Raw genomic sequence first — 21,452 nt, 5'->3', positions numbered from 1 at the left:
GGTCTCCTAGCTCCTAGTCTTACACTCTAACCACTGTATACTACAAAAGCTGTGTGTAACACACACACACACACACACACACACACACACAATGTTTGGGACATCATAATGTAAACCAACAAGCTGTGGTTCTCAAATAAATGATGTGACAGCTCAGTGCAATGCATGCTGTCATAGAGTAACACGTATATAAAGCATGGTTTTGCTACTGCTATAACTTGCCCGATTAATTTTTTAGAAGGGCATTTCTCTAGAAACTTCTGTCAAGAGTGTAAGGTATTTACTGAACTAAGCTGTTGTATTTCAGCATTTCAGAAACAGATAGCAGCCATCTCAGCGCTGATGCTTTCTCAGCACTTCCTTATGATATTTTGTTTGTTTATTTCGCTCCCTCCACCCAAAGGCAGAGATAGAAATCCCATTACCGAGTGGCTTATCTCAGGAATGGGGTTCTTACTCCTTGTAGTAGTGATGTCTTGCTATTTACACAGGAAGCCTGGTAAATAGCTTTTCTCCATATCTTCATTTACTGAGCTATTTTTTTATATATACCTGATGAGAGATTTCAGCTTAGGAGAATGCTCTGAATTACAGCACTCGGATAAAACCGAACAGTTCCTTGCCAACAACAGCCCAAGTGACTGAAAGCAGTGCAGGAAAGAAAAACCCACATAGAAAAGACTCACCCTACTGATATTCCTATCATTATTCATATTCAGATGGGCCACTCTTGGACCTTGAATGGGGCCCCCCTTGCTTATTGTTCCACATCCTCCAACATTTCTCCAATGAAAATAGGGACATCCTATTTTTTTTTTTTTTTTATTATTATTATTATTATTATTATTATTATTATTATTATTTTATGCCCTGGCACTCTGGGCAGCTTCCAACATATATAAAAACATACGAAAACATTAAACATTAAAAATATTCCCTGTACAGAGCTGCCTTCAGATGGCTCTGGGGTCAGATAACTCCAAACCTTCCAACATTACTCTGATGAAAATAGAGACATCCTAACAACAAGCAGGACATTCTGGGATCAAATCAGAAACTGGGATGGTTTTTATAAATCTGGAAAATAGGGACACTTGGAGGGTCTCTACTGCATTGCTGAGTCTGAAGAAGGCCTCATAGCCAGCCATTTTCTCTTCTGGGCCTCATCTTTTCTCCCTCCTCATCCCATACACTAGGGTTGGGGAACCCTTTTCAGTCCAAGGTATTCATTCCCCCAAAGGCCACCTTCTGGGGGCTGCATGTCACACTGGTGGGTGTGGTAAAGATGATACTGAACTATAGATGAACCAATGGTCTGACACAGTAAAAGGAAGCTTCCTATGTTCCTTTCAGTCTAGCAACATTTCTCAAACAGGAGGCAGTGGGCTGATCCCTGTATCAAATCTTAGTCGTAGCATTTCCCTAAACCAAGCATTTGGCTGGGAAAATATAAAGGGAAGGATTCTTAATGTCCCTTTTTATTCAGTAATTTCAGAGAAAGGCTATAGAACCCAGCCTCTTGGATAATGGCATTGTCCCAAGTGAATCTCCACACACACACACACCCCAGTCTCTTCCACTTCCTCATTCATCACTTCTATGGGTGCTACTACCTGCCCTCTGTCTTTGAGCTCTTTGCTCTCCTACTTTCAAGGCACCCCAAGTTCTGGGAGGTGGAGGGGGGGTCTGGAATGCTTTCTAACAACATGTCAGCCAGGTGTTGCTCTGGCTTTCCCATGATTTCCCAACTTTCCCCCTCATCTGCCTCTGAGTTGCGACCTCCCTCAAACCCCTGGTGTAAATCTATACTGTCTTCCTCTTCCTGGGAGGGTCAGGATGGGGAGGCGGTCTCCACCATTCCTCCTCTGCCCTGTCTCTGACACATTTAAAGGCAAGTTTGCTCATTAGAAAGAACTGTGGGATTTCAGCAAAAACTGAGCTTCCGTGTGGTAGGGTTGCCATATTTCAAAACGTGAAAATCCAGACACAAAAGCAAATTTATTGAGCTATTTTCCAATGAAAATTGGCAGAACTGACACTGCTGACATGGCTTGCCATATGTCCAGACTTCCCCAGACATTTTATTGATTTCCAACCAGACACTGCTTCCAACTACAGTATTCTGGGTATGTCCGGGATATGGCAACCCTACCATAAGGAATTCCTACAGGGCCAGGGATGTACATAAGAAGAACTCAATTGGATCAGACCAGAGGCCCATCTAATCCACCATCCCTTTCTTCCAGGGGCCACGGACAACCCACAATAAGCATATGAGTGTTTATTTGTTCTGCATTTCCCTGTACAGTCATACCTTGAGTTGAATGTGTTTCAGGTTGAGCGCTTTCAGGTTGCGCTCCATGGCAACCCAGAAGTAATGGAGTGCGTTACCTCCGGGTTTCACTGCTCGCGCATGCGCAGACACTCAAAATGATATCACACACATGCGCGGAAGTGGCAAAACGCGACCCACGCAAGCGCAGACACGCCGTTGCGTCTTACATTCCATTCAGGATGCAAACGGGGCTCCGGAACAGATCCCGTTCGCATCCCGAGGTACCACTGTAGCTGAATCCTGATAAGTCCACCCTTTTATTAAGAATACGAACAGATTTGGCATTTTTTCCCTTTCTGTTTTTATTCTGGCAGCCTTCACTGAGGGACGAACGCCACTAAACCTCCACTGGCAACATATTGCATAGGAAGGTGGAATATAAATACAAGAAATAAAGGATAAATGCATCCAATGAGCAGAGTGATCTCCACTGTTCTTGGGACAAACTTTTAACAAGCAGCCAGGAAGGCAAAAAATAATTCCCTGCTGTGTTTCTGGATGCGGTGAAAAAAAGACTTTGACTTTAAGAGCCAAGAGCTCATATTTACAGACTTGTAAAGATGTGCAAACAATGTTAAAGGCTTGACATAAACCATCCATTTCATTCATACACACAGAAAACACACATATGCACACACACACACACACACACACACACAAACACACATGCCTATGCAGTTTTCCCTCCTGCAAAATCTCTGGTTGTATTCTATGACCCCCCCCCCCCAAAGAGCATTTACTGCATCCATCAAAGAAATCAGTGCGTATGGTCTAGACCCTTACTCCTTAGCCCTAGAGGTGGTGTAACCGTTTCAATTAACTTTACTTTTCATGGCGGCTACATAAAACGTTGTGGGGTCAAGTGAACAGATAAACAGCAAGCCATTCCTCAAACGTTCCTCGTGAAATGAACAAGAGTAAAAGCTGGAGGCTGCTACATTTACTTCTGTCACTCCCCAGGGCAGTGCTTAAGAACACTAGGTCAGGTAGGCTGAGATGCCGAGAAATTGCTCAATGCCTTCCCACTGAGATGTCATAGCATTTCATGCTGCGAATAGCTAACACCCTTCGATGACGAGGAGGCAAATATTTCTCTTTCCCCTTCCCCCTCAACACACACACATCTTTCTTTGCCATTCCAGTCATGCAGTGTTACAGCATTGTTGCTTCAGCTGATTTAGTGCCAATTCAAGTCAGATCTCCGGTGTCTGAACAAGTAACCACACCAAATATGCTTGATGGAACCTTGTTACAATTTCACAGTGGGGTTTGTAATGGTCCCTCCCTCCCCCTGCCACTGCCACCAAACAGTGAGAGAAAAACATTGAGAAAAGAGCAAGACGGCGAAACACATCCCACTGTGTAACAGGTACCTTGAGTCTCAAACCGGCTCACAGAGCAGGGATGGGGACAAAGTCTCAAGCTTCTGCTGCAGCTACAGCAGGGTTAGAAATACAGATGGATGAACCTACCTCTGGCCTGCATTAACTTCAACACTTTTTTGATTCTGTTGCATTATAGGTAAAGGACGCCTGACCATTAGGTCCAGTTGTGACCAACTCTGGGGTTGCGGCATTCATCTCGCTTTATTGGCCGAGGGAGCCAGTGTACAGCTTCCAGGTCATCTGGCCAGCATGACTAAACCGCTTCTGGCGAACCAGAACAGCGCCTGGAAATGCTGTTTACATTCCCGCCGGAGCAGTACCTATTTATCTACTTGCACTTTGACGTACTTTCAAACTGTTAGGTTGGCAGGAGCTGACAGGGTCACCTTTGGCCAACCACCAGCTCTCAGCCTAGCCATGGAATCCTGCCTTGGGCTCAAGAGAGGAGAGGTGTGATACAGAGGGACATGTCACACACACTTACATACCTATACCTAGCCAGAACTCATCAGAACTCAGTTCCAGCACGTCTCAGGTGGGCGCCATTGCCATTAAACATACTGAAACTCAGGACAGATAATGCCAATTTGATTTCACTATGTTAAGAGTCCCACAATCCTGGTGCCTCCACACTAAATGCACAATCTGAGGGCAGTCTGGAACTGCCAGGCACAAACATCCATATTCAGAGACACATATAAATACATGGTTTGATATGATTCACCTGCTGAGAGCTGGACTGCAACATTTAAAATATAGTTGTGTTCTAAACATTAGTCCAAGAGGTGCAGAGAAGTTGAATTTTGTATAGGAAACTGTGAAGACTGGAATGATCAAGCTCCCCTAATCCATAGATCTTGAAATTTGAGCAGACAAGAGTGCCTATGAATAGAAGTTGGAACAGGAAGACAATATACCCAAGTAGACCAGGTATCTTCAACCTTTTTGGGTCCCACTTTAACCCAAACGTGCACCTGGAGACCCATTCCTTGATCTACTGCCATATATTTGCACAGCGGTAGTTGCGACCCACCTTGGACCAAGTGGGTCTTGACCTATCAGTTGAAGAACAACAACAAGAAGAGCTTGGACTTGATATCCCACCTTTCACTCCTCTTAAGGAGTCTCAAAGCAGCTCACAATCTCCTTTCCTCCCCCACAACAAACACTCTGTGAGGTGAATGGGGCTGAGAGACTTCAGAGAAGTGTGACTAGCCCAAGGTCACCCAGCAGCTGCATTTGGAGGAGTGGAGAAGCAAACCCGGTTCACCAGATTACGAGTCCACTGCTCTTAACCACTACACCACGCTGGCTCTCTGAAGACAAACAGACGATCTCACACTAAGGTCAAGTTCTCTGAAGTTGGTTGCCCACTTAGCCCAGCATGAATTTAAGCTACTGTGAAATAATTCCCTATTTTGAGGATCCAGGTGCTTGACTCATAATAGGAACAAGGGAAGCAGCAGTTTGAAGCTTTTCTCCAACCAGGGCTTTTGCCAATATTCTATCAGAACAGGAGCATTCACCAGCTGCCAATACTCAGTGGTAGGTGCTGGCATAATTCACTATCAACTACACTTCGCTTTTCTCTCTGCAAAAAAGCTGACGTGTCACTTGCTCCCTGACCCCTCCCAATTAGCCACAGATTGCTGCTTTTTTTTTTTTTTTAAGGCGGCCACCTGCCTCTCCAGTCTGAGTCCAGGGATAATCAGTGCTGGGCATTTTCCATGTTGTTAAATGCAATGGCAACTCTGGATTCCAGGTGCTGCTGCTGCTGTTTTTGCAAGGTTCAAAGTGATCTCTTTCACTGAACCACCATGAAACTCCTAGGCACATGCGATAAAAAAGGCATCACACAAAAGGAAAGCTTTGTAGGATTCTGACAACATGGGTGGGAGATGGTCTCACTTAATTTGAATTGCAGGAGAACAAAACTTTATTTTTTATTACACCTAGAAAGTGAGACAGATTGAGGCAGATTGAGGCAGAGAGAATTTCTAAGCCACTTGTTTCAGCTGGTAACACTGAGCAGCCGTACATATTCAGGACTTCAGGACTTTCTCATTCCCTGGAGAAGATTCACTATGTTACATAAATTCATCCCATGCGGTAAAAGCCCTATGTGTATCTACCCAGAGGTAAGACCCATTCAGCTAAAATTAGCACTCAGAATTCTCTCCCAGGTGTGCATGAACAATCATGCAGTCTTGGTAACATCCAGACAGGGCTGGTCTGCCCCTGAGGCAGCTGCCTTGGGTGGCATCCTCTTCCTGCCCCACTGTCTCTGTTGCTGGTGGAGAAGTGGTGGCAGCAGCTTCCAGCAACATCTCAGGAATCTGCAGAGCCGGCCCACAGATGAGGCAAGGTAAAGCAGCCGCCTCAGGTGGCAGAAGCACAAGAGCCTCAGGTGGTGAAATGGGCTGGGCTGCCCCTGTCGGCCTGGGGTGCACATACCAAATGGGGGCAAAATATTTAAGCAAGCAGCAGGGCCTACGAGCCACCATTACCCCATGTTTCTAATGCACCAGTTTTCAATCAACAGTTAACAAAACAGCGGTATGCAATGGGAAAATAACCCTTGTAATACTCACCAATACTTGGGTACCCTGGTGTAGAAGGATCACCTCCACCGTTCAAGGACACCATAAATGCTTTCTCGCTCAGGTTCTGAGTCTTTGGTAAATCGCAAGGATCGACATAAAGAAGGGCACCTCCAAAACCTGCCTCTTCCAGCAGAGAAAGCTGGGAAGACAAACAAGTAAAAGGAGAATATCAGCATTAGGTCGTTAATATTGTTTTCCACTCTTCTCACATTTATATTCCATCTTCCTTCCATCTTGGAATCCAAGGCAGGATATACATGTGGTTCTTAGGTGGTCACCCCTCCAGAACCAAACCTGCTTAGCTTCGGCAAGGTTGGTGACTTCATGAGCTTTCAGACCATACCCTGGGACAAGTGTAAGCAGTATTTTTCATCTCAGGGGTCCCATTCCCTTGTGGGCAGTTCATTGTTAATCAATGAAGTATTGTTTTTGTTGTTATTAAGGCTTGAATTGCCTTGTAAATTAGTCTTAAGATGATTTGCAAAAATCTTGTGGAGACAGCGAAATGTAGTTTCAAAAACAGAACTACAACAACTAAAGCTAGGAAGATGGTTGGAACAAATGTGGAGCGAATTTTCAAAAGAGAATTAATTGATTAAGATCCTAGTGTTGAACACAAATTCAGTGCACTCCTTTCTAAATTATCACTGGGGATGTTCTTATGCAGCCTACCGAAGAGCTAAATCACAACATAAATTGTTTGTGGTTTGACTTTGGGCACATGTACACCATTTAAACATTTAAAGCACTAAACATTAAAATAACAAAACAAAAAAAGCCATTAAACTAGCAACTCTAGTTTGTGAAGGGTGCTGAGAGTTGTTAAGATACTCCCTGCCAACAGCCAGTTACAATCTTTAGAACCCTCAGAGAGAAGCAACTGATTCTTAAACAATTCTGGGAATTGTAGCTCTGTGAGAGGTCTCCTAACTCAGAACTCTTCTAAGTGTAATATGTTTTATTAGTTTTCAATTACAATAACCCAATAAAAGCCTCATTGTCAATACCAAATTATAATACAATTAATAATGCCAATTGTTCAGATGCCAAATTATATTATTTTCCTTGGTCCCCACATGCTAGAATTGATGATTTGATTAATTTACTTTAACTCTGCATTCCCAAAACTTATAAATTCCAATTACACACTAGTCAGAATAACAAACCCTTATACCACAGCTGCAGTTTTAACGACTTCCATTTGCATTAACACATCAAATAATTTACAGTCCTACAAGTGAAGCCTTCAAACTCTCCCTTTGTTCTTCTTGTGTGTGGCTATTATTCTGTCCGTGATGTTTCTTCCTGTCCTTGTACTGTATTATGTCTATCTTCTGTCAGTTGTTGCTGTTCTCCATCATACCTTGGGCAGAGCTAGTATCCCATTACTGTTTCATAAGTTCTCCATACTCAGCACTCTTTTCAAACTAGAGTTCTCAGGAGGAACCCATGCCCATTGAAAATTGTATGATACTGCTTTACATGTATAGAGCAGATGTGGTCTTAATCAACACAAACCAGAACGTCTTTCTGTTGCTGATTACTTGTTCAGTTATCTTGGGTATCAATTCCCTCCCTCAAATCTCTTTTCCCCCATCACTTCTCTGCCCCAAAGCTGCTTTGTTCTAATAATGTGGTAATGCACATTAGAAATCGGAAAGAACAAACGCAATGCATTTTATTTTTCCCCCACCAAAAAAAAGAAAAGAAAATATATTTTCCTCTGTTGTTTTATTTTGATAGGCTTCAGGGAACTTAGATACAGAATACAGCAAGCGCCTGGTCCTGCTGCCATGGTTACGCAAGCCATTCAGGGGAGAAGGTGTACAATTGCTAAAACATGTAGCATGGCCTAAAACACAATCCCTGTTTCTTGGGAACCAATATGTCAGCATTCCTCCCAACAAACACCCCAGTCAAATAACTTGTCCCGGATTTTGCATTTATAAATGCAGTTTCCCAACCGCTAGAAATGACTCCAGGCCAATCAGTGGAAACTCATTATGAGCAGGAACTGGGAGCCAAATTTCCAGGAAGGGTAAAGCTACACTCCCCAGGTGGAACAGTCGTCGCTTGCTAGAAGACACACCATGTTTTCTCTATAAGCTCATTATTTCTAGGCTCAGGATTGACAAAAGGAGTGACTTCTCCACACAGAGCATTATTAATGTAGGGAGTGCAATCCCACAAGAAGTGCTCATGGCATTGTTCAGAAAATTAACGGTGCAAGCCATCTACCCGCACAGTGTTTTTCCTTCCCTGAGATGTGCTCCTTACTAGGTTTGTGGTTGAATGAAAGCTGTCCCGGTCTTTATCCAAAATGCGTAAGGCAGGAGGGGGCAGGGTGACTCGGGAACTTCCTTGTTCAGAATTTAAACGCGTCCTGAAATTTGTAAGTAATATTCCTTGCAAAAGTATGGTCACATGTGCCATAAAGGCACCATAGACATTGTCTGCAGAGTGCAGGCAGCTCGCCAGCGGAGTGTGCAATTGAATCTAGGACATTGTTTGTAGGAGAAATACACCAGGCGGTTCAGTAAGGTCAGCAACTGTATAATTTACTGACAGGTAGAAGAACAACTATGTACGAGTATAAAGTGATGCTACTTCTGACTGCCTCTCATTCGAGGCAGACAGCTTACAGAATAGACAGTCTTTCCAGTAAAGCACTTTTCCAGCAGAGATGCAACACAGGAAAGCTAAGTTCAAGCCAGCAGCACATCTGGCTCTGACTGACTTATACCTCATGGGATGCTTGAGCTCATGACCTTGAGCTCGTGACCTTAGTTAACCATGACTTGGCTTTTTTTCTGCAAGCATAAACTTACATACTCCAACGTATTCTGCTTGCACTCTGCTAATGACAGAGGACATTGCATATGATGGATAAGGCAAAATCCACTACTGAGATATAGAGATGGAGGTGAAATTTAATTTACATTGTATTTGATTCACAGCGAACTTACTTAATTCAAACTCTCTGAAACAGGTAAACCCACTTAAATTGGAAGGACAAACTGTACCTTGACTCTCTGGTTGTTGATACTTGAATGAACATCTCCCCCCCCCGCCCCCAATCTCTCTTCCTACTCCTTTCATTAGCTATTACAAATTGATGGTCAGAGGCTGATCAGACTATTTCTGGTCAGTGTCAGTTTTCCATGCATTCGTTCACACAACTCCATTCCATCTTGGTTCTACATTAATCTGTGATTTATTAATTTATTTAATAATCTGTACAACAATTTGCACTTCGTTACACATTTAAATAGTGCTTGGATCACAAAACAGTATGTATTTATTTATTTAAACTGTTATTACCTACTCATCACTGGTTTGCTTAAAAATTGTGGACAAAATGAAAAATTCCTATCCATCCTTAGATGTGTACTGCAGAGAACATCTCGCTGGAGACCGTGTCATTCTGAAACCTGTCTTCAGATTAACATTTCCTTCTTCCAGGATTGCCCAAGACATCTGTCTTGTGATCCACCATCTGGGAATCAGTGTGCTCTCAACTGTCTGTCCCATTACACACACATGGGATGCTACTTCCCTGTGGTGCTAATGTGGTTGTGGTACATATGCAAATGCAGCAGCCACATGGAAAGGCCAGCAAGGTTGTGATGATGCCACACAGTGTACAGGTTTTTTTAAATTGATTTAATGTAAATCCTTTCTTCCATTTTGAATTTTGTTAGCCACCTTGAATGTGCCAATCAAAAGGCAGGCTATAATTTAATACAAAACCACAACCATGTGGGACAGTAACATGGAGAAGCAACTCCCACAGATTTGCATGAATGCATGAAGAAGGCCTCTCTCTTTCCTGCTCTCTTCCCCCGTCTCTCAAAAGATACTGATTACCATTTTATCCCATCAATCAACCCACAGAGTTGTTTCATGATTACAATCTTGGATTAGTTTCAAATGCAAGATTTGGTTCCACTTCCATCATTCCAGAGCAACGGTCTTTCCCTAAATCTCTAAAGACTCCTTGTTCCAATTTAATCACAGGCAGTTTGATTTAGTTTTCCCGAATTTCATGTAAAGCCTGAAAGGGCTGGGTATATAATTCTCAGAGTGCTGACTTCAATGACAAAGCCACAGCATGTAGAAACTAATGGCTGCAATGCTCATTTGTATGGTGGTCAGTTCTTATCTCTCTAGCTGCTCCTTGGGGTCTTGAAATAAAAATACATACAATATGCACATCTACACTGACCTGCAGGTACACTCCGAGTCTAAGAGACAGTGTGATTCAGAGTCCAATGTCCTCTAATTGGTATATTCACAGCTGGGCACATTATTGTATTAAAAATGCAGTGCGAAAGGACAACATACTTCTAATCTGAATGTGCGGTGCAGAAACATTTCTTGTACTGTGAAGCTCTCTCACTCAGATCATGTTAGCATCTGGCCATTAGGAGTGGTGCCAAACTTCTAGAACTTGGGGGGATTTGAAAATAAACTTCCACAGTTCAAGAAAGCCCCACCAATTATGAGCTGAGTTGAAACTCCCCTTGAAAGTTTGCCTTCGCTCATAATTAGCTCACATCAGTGCAAACTGCTCCTAGTCATCTTAGCCATCAGTTTCACTGCTCTCCCTCCTTTCCTTTCCAATCTCACCATGCAAGGCGGAGCGGTAAGGGACGTGGGGAATCTTGCATTAGTTTTATTGATTGTAATGTTAGTATGGAAGTGAGAACTGGACCATAAAGAAGGCTGATCACTGAAGAATTGATGCTTTTGAATTATGGTGCTGGAGGAGACTCTTGAGAGTCCCGTGGACTGCAAGAAGATCAAACCTATCCATTCTTAAGGAAATCAGCCCTGAGTGCTCACTGGAAGGACAGATCCTGAAGCTGAGGCTCCAATACTTTGGCCACCTCATGAGAAGAGAAGACCCCCTGGAAAAGACCCTGATGTTGGGAAAGATGGAGGGCACAAGGAGAAGGGGACAACAGAGGACGAGATGGTTGGACAGTGTTCTCGAAGCTACAAACATGAGTCTGACCAAACTTTGGGAGACAGTGGAAGACAAGAGTGCCTGGCGTGCTCTGATTCATGGGGTCACGAAGAGTCGGAGACGACTAAACGACTAAACAACGACAACAATGTTAGTACTTCTGGCCTATTTTATAATGTTCATTTCAAGCTATAGTACCTGTTGAGCTATGGACCTGTAGCTTTTTCAAAAACTGATATTGCAGCATATTGTGTTAAATTTCATTCACACCAGTAGGCATGGTGCAACAAAACACGAGGCTTTGTCCAATCACTACTCCCTGATTCATTCAGCACGTGCATGTTTCTGTTCCCCCATGATTCCACCCCCCCACCACCCTGGAAATGGAAGGAAATAACTATATGCTGGTATACCACGCCACAGTTTGTCACTATACTCCCTCAATTTTCTGGATTAACGGGGTTGCAAATGATTTTATTTTTCCTAGAAGCAATGAGCATGGAAATGAGTGCTGAAGCTTTTGCTAGGTTCCGCTAGATTTCTGGAAATGGCTAGAACACAGTATGGAGGCTCAAATATAATGGAGAAATGAGCAATTAGTGAAATGTCAGGGGAACGGAATAAATTGCTGTGTGAATGCAGCCTAAGTTCCTGCTCTGTTTCCAAAAGCAATGGCTTTGAGGGCACACGTTGCTGTGCCAGGGACTTAGCATGAGGGAGGGGTTGGTTGGTCAAGAGGCAGGTATTCTAACACCTTAGCAAAAGGGGAGAACTGAGTATCAGTCCCTACTATAAGGCTCACTGTGGTGCAACTTGCAATGTTGTGGAAATAAATGGAACCAAATAAATTCATACTTGGCATGGGATAAATGGGTTAACCTTCAGAGATGCAAGCCTGATGTCCTGGGAGAAAATATGAGATGTGAGCGTAACAGTGTAAGCTGGCCCTCCTCTTCAAAGGTATTCTCATTTTCCAGTGTTGACATTTCTGAATGTTATATTAATTCAGCATGCATTAAAATGAACTGCATGTATGAAAATTATTGCAGGATTAGGAACAATGCCAATTAACCCCCACACTAGGTAATCCTACAGAGTATGGACTGAAAGCTCTTCTAAGTTCACAGTGCAAGGTATGGCAGTTGAATGGCCCATACTAATGAACCAGAGCCCTATCTGTTCTTAGCCGGACAAAGGATGAGTTACTGGATATTTATTCTGATGGGCCTTTCATGCTGAAGTCCCAATTAGAGTCATAAGGATCTGTGAGCAATCCCTTTTTTTCAGTGTACTAATTGGCAATGCATAAAATCACTGACGGGAAGCAAAGTGCCATTTAAACTATTGGCAAAAAAAGAAGAAGAAGAGGAATAACTACTTTGCATTGCAAGAATTTAATTAGATGTTACCCTCCTCTTGTTCCTTTGCTACAAGACAGCGTGTGTGAGAGCTTTTATATCAACAGAGCTAGAATGAGAGCAAAGCAGTGTACACTTCTCTCTCTCTCTCTCTCTCTGTATATATATATATATATGCAAACAAGGCAGCAAAGGCCCTACATTAAATACTTAATAATGCTGCTACTTTCGCCATTATGGATGTCAAAAGGACATAGTTCAATAGGAGCTTCTTTTGTTGCAGAAAATAAGACTGAGGCATTTAATGATCTCTCTATCTAACCCAAAGGTAACAGGATGCATGCATTAAAATGTTTAAGTGCTGCAGGATAATAGAATCACAAAATCATAGAATTGTAGAGTTAGAAGAGATCTCGAGGGTCACATACCTACACTCAATCCCACAAATAATTCCTTTTCCCACCACCATCCACCACCCCTCACCCCACCTTTGTGTTAGACTTCCAATCTACTCAATCACAATTTCTTTCCACTTCTATTACTTTCTTTCACACACCTTTAACCTATTTTCATGCTTCTTTTTCTATTACACATTGTTATCCATCTTATTTAGTATTTCAGTATTTAAAACAGAACTTGTTTATTCCAATAGGAGTTCTGATTTTTCAATATGGTTTTGCAAGTATCCTTTAAACACCTTCCAGTCCCTGTCTATCTTCTCTTTTGAGATCCTTCCAATTTCTCCCATTGTTTTGGATATATTGTAATACTCCAATAATTTGGCAAGCCACTCTGGGTTTTTTTGGCTATCATATCTCCTCTCTCTTTCCCAGGCTAAACATACCCAGCTCCGTCAACCATTCCTCATAAGGCTTGGTTTCCAGACCCTTGGTCATCTTGGACGCCCTCGTCAGACCATGTTCCAGCTTGTCAATATCCTTCTTAAATTGTGGCACCCAGAATTGGACACAGGACTCCAGGTGTGGTCTGACACCTGTGATGTGAATGGATTCACATTTGCCATCCTACTCTCATCTTGCAACTAAAAAAGGATGCTGTAGCATCAAATCAAAATTTATTTACGGCCGTAGGCCCATACAATTAAAACAACACATAAATAACAACTTGTGCACGTGGGAAAAACAGCCGCTAAAACACCACTATAACAATAAAATACAATATGATAGAATGGCATACTACGCCTTAGTTAGCTTGTAGTGCTCCTTGGCGTCTCTTTTGGGTAAGGACAGCGACCAGGAACCTTGCCACTTTCAGGGTCGTATGAGTATCCTTATCCTGCAAGATTTGGGCAAGGTGGAATTTTGGTGGGGTACCCTCTAGTTTCTGTATGATTGGTCCCAACAAATTTGCCCGTGGCACATTGAACAGGGGGCAAGTGAACATAATGTGCTGGAGCGACTCCAGTGTCTCCTTATCACATTCGCACGTGGCGGGGGCTTGGCCCTTTGAGAATCTATGTCTCAGGACGTTGGAGGGAAAAACGTTGAACCTCGCTTTGGTGAAGGCCAGTCTATGGGCAACAGACGAAAGGGAGGAGAAGTATGATGGAACGCAGTAAGTTAAAGTGATCCCGATGTTCTGGGGCGAACAAACACCTCCCCCCAGCATATAATTTCGCTGTAGATCGATGTCATCCAGTCTTTGGCGGATCAGTCTTTGAGCAGTAATTTGGTCTAGTTTTAGGGAATCTGAAGGAGAAATTCCGTAACTCAGGAGTTTGGCATGAATTCTACTAGTCCAAAGGCTAGAGAATTCATCTCGCCATAAGCATTGGACAAGGTAGTGGTTTGGTAATCTATGCCACAATGATAACCAATAATTGAAGACTTGCTTCCACAGGCAAGTTTCTAAGGATGCGATCTTCAATTCTAGTCGCATGGCTGCATTGCTTACGCACAGGGGGAGCATTAGGAGCCGGCGTAGGAATTGATTTTGCAGCGTCTCAAGAGGAGCAAGATCTGTCATCACAGCCCAAAGCGGGGCAGCGTAAGCAAGCACGGCAACCACTTTTGCCTTGAACACCTTTAGGGCCGAGGGAACATGCAAAGCTCCATCCGAAAAAAAGAATCGGAGGAGCGCATATGACAGAGTTTTGGCCTTGTTAAGTAGGTGTTGAATTTGAGCTTTCCACCCCAAATTGTATTGCTGTAGCATCATGATATTAAGCAACAGAAACTCGAAAGAAATCAGGAGCCATGTGTAAAAAAACAACCCAGAAACATAGATGGAATCAAGCACAGAAGGCAATCTTGTGAAATGATAGGCTGTTTCTATAAAAACTTAACAAGGTAGAAGATGCACTTAGTCTGAATGGAACAGAAATTATCTTCTGCATTAATTGAAATAGTTCTCTAGCTTTCTTTTCAGGATGGCAAGCTCTACCAAAAACCTGCTACTGCTGCAGCTTATGTAAATAAAGAAGCATAATAAAGTTTTCAGCTCTGTATAGATACACTCTCATCAGATGATATTTAATTTAATCACTAAGATTAAATAAAATCTTTCCTTGAAAGTTCCTTGCCATGCTTTTTTCTCCAAATGAGAAAAATGGGCCATTGCCACAATAAAAAGGGTGCTTTCTTCGCTCTCCCTCTTGGGGGCGGGGAGTGGGGAACTACCTTAATTATCTTTAAGTGTACTTCATGTTATCTTCCTAATACTCATAATAAACTAATGTCAGGGTCTTTTCACCGACTTGCTTATGAAATGTGTGTGCCCCCCCACTCTGGCTGTATCCAGTGCTTTCCCCCCTAAAATAAATAAATAAATGTTTAGGGGGTACTCTCATTTTCCTACTCATATTGAAATGCTGCCCCTCAATTAGGCCAAACTTAGATTCACAAAATGTTTAGGGGTATGTGTCTCCCTGCGTCCCCCCAGAAAAAAAGCACTGGCTGTATCTCACTGGTTTGTAGTAATAATAATAATAACAATAACAACATGGCAGGCTGTTTCCTGCTAAGTATATCCTGTCTCATTTTAAAGCTATGTTTTATGTGTGGGATCTGTCTTCCTTAAATTTTTACTATATAGTTTATAGTAGCAGTATTCTTTAATGCTACTTTGTCAATGCATTGTTATTGTTTTATATGATACTTTGACTTTAAATTGGTGTAATTTGCCCTGAGTTCTGCAGAGGCGGTGAAAATATTTGTTATAAACAAACAAACAAATCACACCAAATTGCAAATGAGAAGACGGTGAAGCTTGCTATAGGCTAATATGTGATCTGAACTAGGAGTTTTCTACAGCTTTCATTCTAAGCCACGAGAGTTTCCTGCTTCACTCAGCCTATAGATAAATTGGCTTGCAAATCATAAATATCAACTTTCCATCTAACACGCTCTGGGGCTTTTTTTTATCTAACTGTGTGGGTCACAATGGCCTAATTTTTTCCTTAATTAGAAACCGGATATCAAAAAGCTTGCTTGCATTTTAAGATTCTGAAAATGCTTGCATATCATGCTTTTGATAGCATACATTTTTTCCCCTACGATTTCTGTGGTTAGAAGTTTCAAAGCTAATATGTCAGCATTTATTTGGCAGGTTACGCAGTGCACCCCCCCTGAAAAAAAGAAAGCCTAGGAGAGACCGTGAGCAATCCTACAGCAATCCTATGGCATATATGTTAAGCCATAATGAAGTACAGCAGATTAAAAATCCATTCAGATGTGGGGCTACTGTGGGCTGAAACCAGAGGTTCCCAAACTTATTTGGCCCACTGCTCCCTTTTCAGGAGCAAAAAATACTCATCCCCTCCCTCGAAATATACCTTCTTTTAACGAACAAACAGAAAGGTGCTACAACCCACCTGCCATTGACCAAATAGGCAGGCAAGCTCCGATCTACTTCCTGAGCTTGGGCGAAGCCAAAAAGGATTCACTCAAACCTGAGGAAACCCCTCACCTCCAGCATGAGAGCAGTGGCGTAGCTAGCTGCTCGGGTGCCCGGGGCAGCCAGTGCGTCCTGCAGCTGGGGGCAGGGTGAGCTGCCTATGGGGGCGGGGTAAGCCAAAGCAGGGTGTGCTGCGTGGAGCCTCTCCACAGCCTCCCCCCCCCCAGCTGTAGGGAGGTTGAGGCGGTGGGCAGACACAAGCCCTGCACTGCTCAAAAAAGCAGCGTGGAGGTTGCAGGCAGTCCGCCCGCTGCCTCCCCCTCAGGAGAGACTTGTGGCTCAGGCACGCTGCAGGCCCCACAGTGTGCCCTTCCCTCCTCACCTAGCTACCAGTGGCGTAGGAAGGGGAGTGCAGTCGGTGCGGGTGTTTTCCCTCCAGTAATAATAATAATAATTTATTATTTACACCCCGCCCATCTGGCTGGGTTTCCCCAGCCACTCTGGGCGACTTCCAACAAAGTATTAAAATACAGTAGTCTGTTAAACATTAAAAGCTTCCCTAAAGAGGGCTGCCTTCAGATGTCTTCTAAAAGTCTGGTAGTTATTTTTCTCTTTGACATCTGGTGGGAGGGCGTTCCACAGGGCGGGTGCCACTACCGAGAAGCCCCTCTGCCTGGCTCCCTGTAACTTGGCTTCTCGCAGGGAGGGTACCTTTAGAAGGCCCTCAGAGCTGGACCTCAGGTAGAACGATGGGGGTGGAGACACTCCTTCAGGTATACTGGGCCAAGGCTGTTTAGGGCTTTAAAGGTCAGCACCAGCACTTTGAATTGTGGTCAGAAATGTACTGGGAGCTAATTTAGGTCTTTCAAGACCGGTGTTATGTGGTCTCGGGGGCCACTCCCAGTCACTAGTCTAGCTGCCGCATTCTGGATTAGTTGTAGTTTCTGGGTCACCTTCATCGGCAGCTCCACGTAGAGCACATTGCAGTAGTCCAAGCGGGAGATAACTAGAGCATGCACCACTCTGGCAAGACAGTATGTGGGCAGGTAGGGTCTCAGTCTGCGTACCAGATTGAGCTGGTAAACAGCTGCCCTGGACACAGAATTGACCTGTGCCTCCATAGACAGCTGTGAGTCCAAAATGACTCCCAGGCTGCGCACCTGGTCCTTCAGGGGCACAGTTACCCCATTCAGGACCAGGGAGTCCTCCACACCTGCCCGCCTCCTGTCCCCAAAAAAACAGTACTTCTGTCTTGTCAGGATTCAACCTCAATTTAGCCGCCATCCATCCTCCAACCGCCTCCAGACACTCACACAGGACCTTAACTGCCTTCATTGGTTCTGATTTGAAAGAGAGGTAGAGCTGGGTATCACCCATTTCAAAAAGTGTCATGAGCCCAATTTTATACACACACACATATTTTTGCCATTTTGCCACCCCCCCTCAATGATGACACCCAGGACGACTTCCGGGTCGGCGCCATCGCCGAATGGCGGGCTCCCTCCGAGCTCCGGAGGGAGCCGGCTTGGCAGGGGCTGGGTCCTACCGCACCGGCGATGCGGGGACCCTTAAAAACCACAGCCAGATTGAGGCCGTGGACATGGAGACTCAGCTGGCACCGTTAGCGCTCTCCCGACTCGTGAAGGAGCCTTTTTAAAGGCTACGGATCGGGTGCCGGGGAGAAGCGTGGTGCTTTGAGTTCTCTGCTATCCCTGCCGAGCGCAGCCGCATGCCATCCGGCGGAGAGCGCTGACTTCTTCTATTGAAAATTCGGCTCTAAAGAAGAACCCGTGAGTAATTGGAATATGGACTAAAAAAAAAAGGGGGATAAATTTTTAAAATTCGGAGCGAACGGGGGAGGTGGAAAAAAGGAAGTCAGCCCACCCCTAAATTGTAGAAGAGCCAAAACAAAGGACTGGACAACTAAGATCGAGTGTAACCTTATCTTGCCGAATCAGCAACTTCGCGAGGGAAAATTATAAGATTGAGCTGGAGGAGAAAAGTGGAATTGTTTTTAAAAAAGCAACCCCCCCGGAATCCCTGGAGCGATTCGTGAAACTGCCTGGAGAAAAGTGATGGAGGTTTTGACAGCTGTCAAAGAGCTGTCAAAAAGGAAGATTAAAATAGAGACTTTGTTATGAGGACTTTGCCGGTTATATTTGTTACAAATTGAATACAAACTGTTTTAAATATCGGTCAACAAGCTACTTGGTCTGGTGGATGTGATTCTGGAAGGGAACTTTGTTACTGCAATCCACCTAGAGGAACCGAGGGACATTGCATGTGTTTTTCACAGGAAATCTGAACAGCTGAATGGAACTTTCAATCTCCTGGGAAACTGCAGGAATGGAACAATATTTTGTCTACAGAGGTCTACACACTACAGGAAACAATGGAACTATTTGTTGGAAAATGAAAGGAACATGATGCAATGCTTTGCTCCATGAATAACAAACCTCTGCAGAGACACTAGAAACTTTTGGAAAAAGAACATTTCTGTGGGAGAACAGAGAAATAAAAAGGAGGAGAATGATTGATAAGAACAAGGAAATAACAAGAACTGGACAGAACTGGGGGAACATTTGGGATATTCAGGTTTGACAAGCTTATGGATACAAAATTGGAGTTTTTACTCCTGGATATAAAAACCTGGATAGAAGAAATGGGCCCTTATTTGATAGACTCCTTCTACGATTGGACATCCGTAATTAAAGACTGGCAAAGAACCGGAGGGACATAGTGTAATGTGGGAACTCCAGGAAGATATTAGAAGCGGAGGGATAGGTGAAACGCAAAGGGGAAAGAGGGGAGGGAAAATTGGAATCCAAAGGCTGTAAAATTATTATTCATATTTATCTTATTTCCATCTGTACTATGTTTGAAAGGGGGAAACTCGTGGAAGTGTATAGATCGATCTTAGGGGATGAGAATTTGGATAAATTGGGTTATTGATGAAGAGTGTAACTTGGGGATAAGAATTTGTTGAATTTAATTGCTTATTTGGAAGATTTGGAACACAAGAGAGGGTAGGGAGGGGAAGTCCTAGTTATTGGCAATAGATTGGATTTAATTTGTTTTGATTTGTTTTAATTTGGAAAACCTTAATAAAAATTATTATATATATAAAAAAATGATGACACCCAGGACGGCCCGCACCCCCTTCCTATGCCACTGCATGAACAGCAGATCCAGGGGAGGCACTGTAGCCATTCCACAATGGTGCCCGACATGGTGGTGTCATTACACAACAGATGTAACAGATGTATGAAAGGTTTTTCAAAATTCTCTTCTCTTCTCTTCTTTTCTCTTCACTCTTTATGTTTTCAATGCCCCCCATTGCACCTGAGGCTACTATCGCCCCCCCCTGGATCATTCCAGTGCCCCCCTACAGGGGGCGCATTATCACCCCCTTTGTAAAACACTGAGCTATCCAATCCTACAGTCTCACCCATTATAAGGCAGCTTCCCAAGTCTGCTTTTGAGTTTTGAAACTCTTTCCTTGGAAAGGATGAAGGCACGTTTTGCACCTTTCTTGCTGGCAACTTGTATCAAAGTAATGGATTGCACTTCTGCCTTGTGCTCCAGCGGCAGGTTAGAATTGCTGTCTGGCTCACATTGCTAAAGCTTTTTCAGGAGAAAGCTCTTTGAGTAGGTGACCAGCGTTTCGCCACTCCGGGAGACAATTCAAGTTACAGGTTGCCAGCAAGGCAGATGAAAAGCCCCTTCAGCCACAAATTGTTGGGGGTCACATTTTTCATCTTCACATTGCCCGTTTCCACCCCCACCAATTTATTGTCCATTCTCAAAGTCTCATACAAGAACCTAAGTCTCATACAAGAAAAAGCAATTTGTAACACAACTGCAGCTTTCTAAAAATGGTTTGTTATTGTTTTTCCTACAGATTTCATGGATATTTTTATTTAAAGCAGATATACTGCTAGCTCCCTCTACTAGATTTCATGAACTTTTATTATAAATTGGAGAGCTTATTTTATTGCCAGATCTTGCTTACCAGTGCTAAGAAGTCCGCAACGTTCAATTCCAATTAAAAATGAAATTGAACTACAACTCCCTGGAAAGAGAAGTAGATTGGACTCAATACGCTTTACTTAATTTATTTCAGCAACAAAATAATTGAATTGCTTACAGTCCAGGAAAAAACCCCAAAAAACTTTGCATTATTTTATCAGTACATAACACCATATCTTTTACATAGCTATTGCTTCATGAAATACTATATATTTTAAAATAACCAGGCAATGGAGCATTCTGCGTGTAATTACCATTTAACGCTGAAACAAACCTAGTAACATGCCACTTTGGACATTAATGATATGCATAAATATAGCAAATGTGAGCTTCTTGCACTGCTTGTATTCACATACATCATATTTGTCTGAAGTGAGAATTTGTGTTTCTTTTAGACCGGAGGATAGTGCGCTCTGCCTTATTCATCACTCTCAAAATGGAGGGGGGGGGATCTCCACTTTGGACCTTTATAATACAGTGGTACCTCGGGTTACAGACACTTCAGGTTACAGACGCTTCAGGGTACAGACTCCGCTAACCCAGAAATAGTACCTTGGGTTAAGAACTTTGCTTCAGGATGAGAACAGAGATCGTGCGGCGGCGGCAGTGGGAGGCCCCATTAGCTAAAGTGGTACCTCAGGTTAAGAACAGCTTCAGGTTAAGAACGGACCTCCAGAACAAATTAAGTTCTTAACCCGAGGTACCACTGTAATAACTTATTATTTATACCCTGCCCATCTTGCTGGCTTTCCCTAGCCACACTGGGCGGCTTTATGGTGTATCAACACAGAGAGGAGGTGATTTTGGATTAAACCACACTGCCATTTTTAGTTAGCTATCTATAAAATGAGAATGATGACTAGCATGTCTCTTTTTTTACCAGTGTTCATAAAGAGTATAAAGCAGGGGTCAGCAAAC

General features: G+C 43.3%; 1 protein-coding gene across 5 annotated transcripts in view; it reads right to left on the bottom strand.

Moving 5' to 3' along the window:
* Positions 1-21,452, bottom strand: part of NAALADL2 (N-acetylated alpha-linked acidic dipeptidase like 2) — a 797,888-nt gene that overhangs the window by 266,201 nt on the left and 510,235 nt on the right. For all 5 annotated transcript variants that reach the window (XM_083739414.1, XM_083739413.1, XM_083739415.1 and 2 more), the window contains one exon: positions 6,312-6,462. In XM_083739414.1, the coding sequence (XP_083595540.1) occupies positions 6,312-6,462 (151 nt within the window). The remainder of the gene's footprint in view (positions 1-6,311; positions 6,463-21,452) is intronic.

The sequence above is a fragment of the Podarcis gaigeae genome (assembly GCF_964106915.1).
Source record: "Podarcis gaigeae genome assembly, chromosome: 5".
In the NCBI taxonomy this organism is placed as follows: Eukaryota; Metazoa; Chordata; class Lepidosauria; order Squamata; family Lacertidae; genus Podarcis; species Podarcis gaigeae.
The sequence above is the reverse complement of the archived record's forward strand: the minus strand, read 5'-3'. Positions and strand labels throughout refer to the sequence as shown.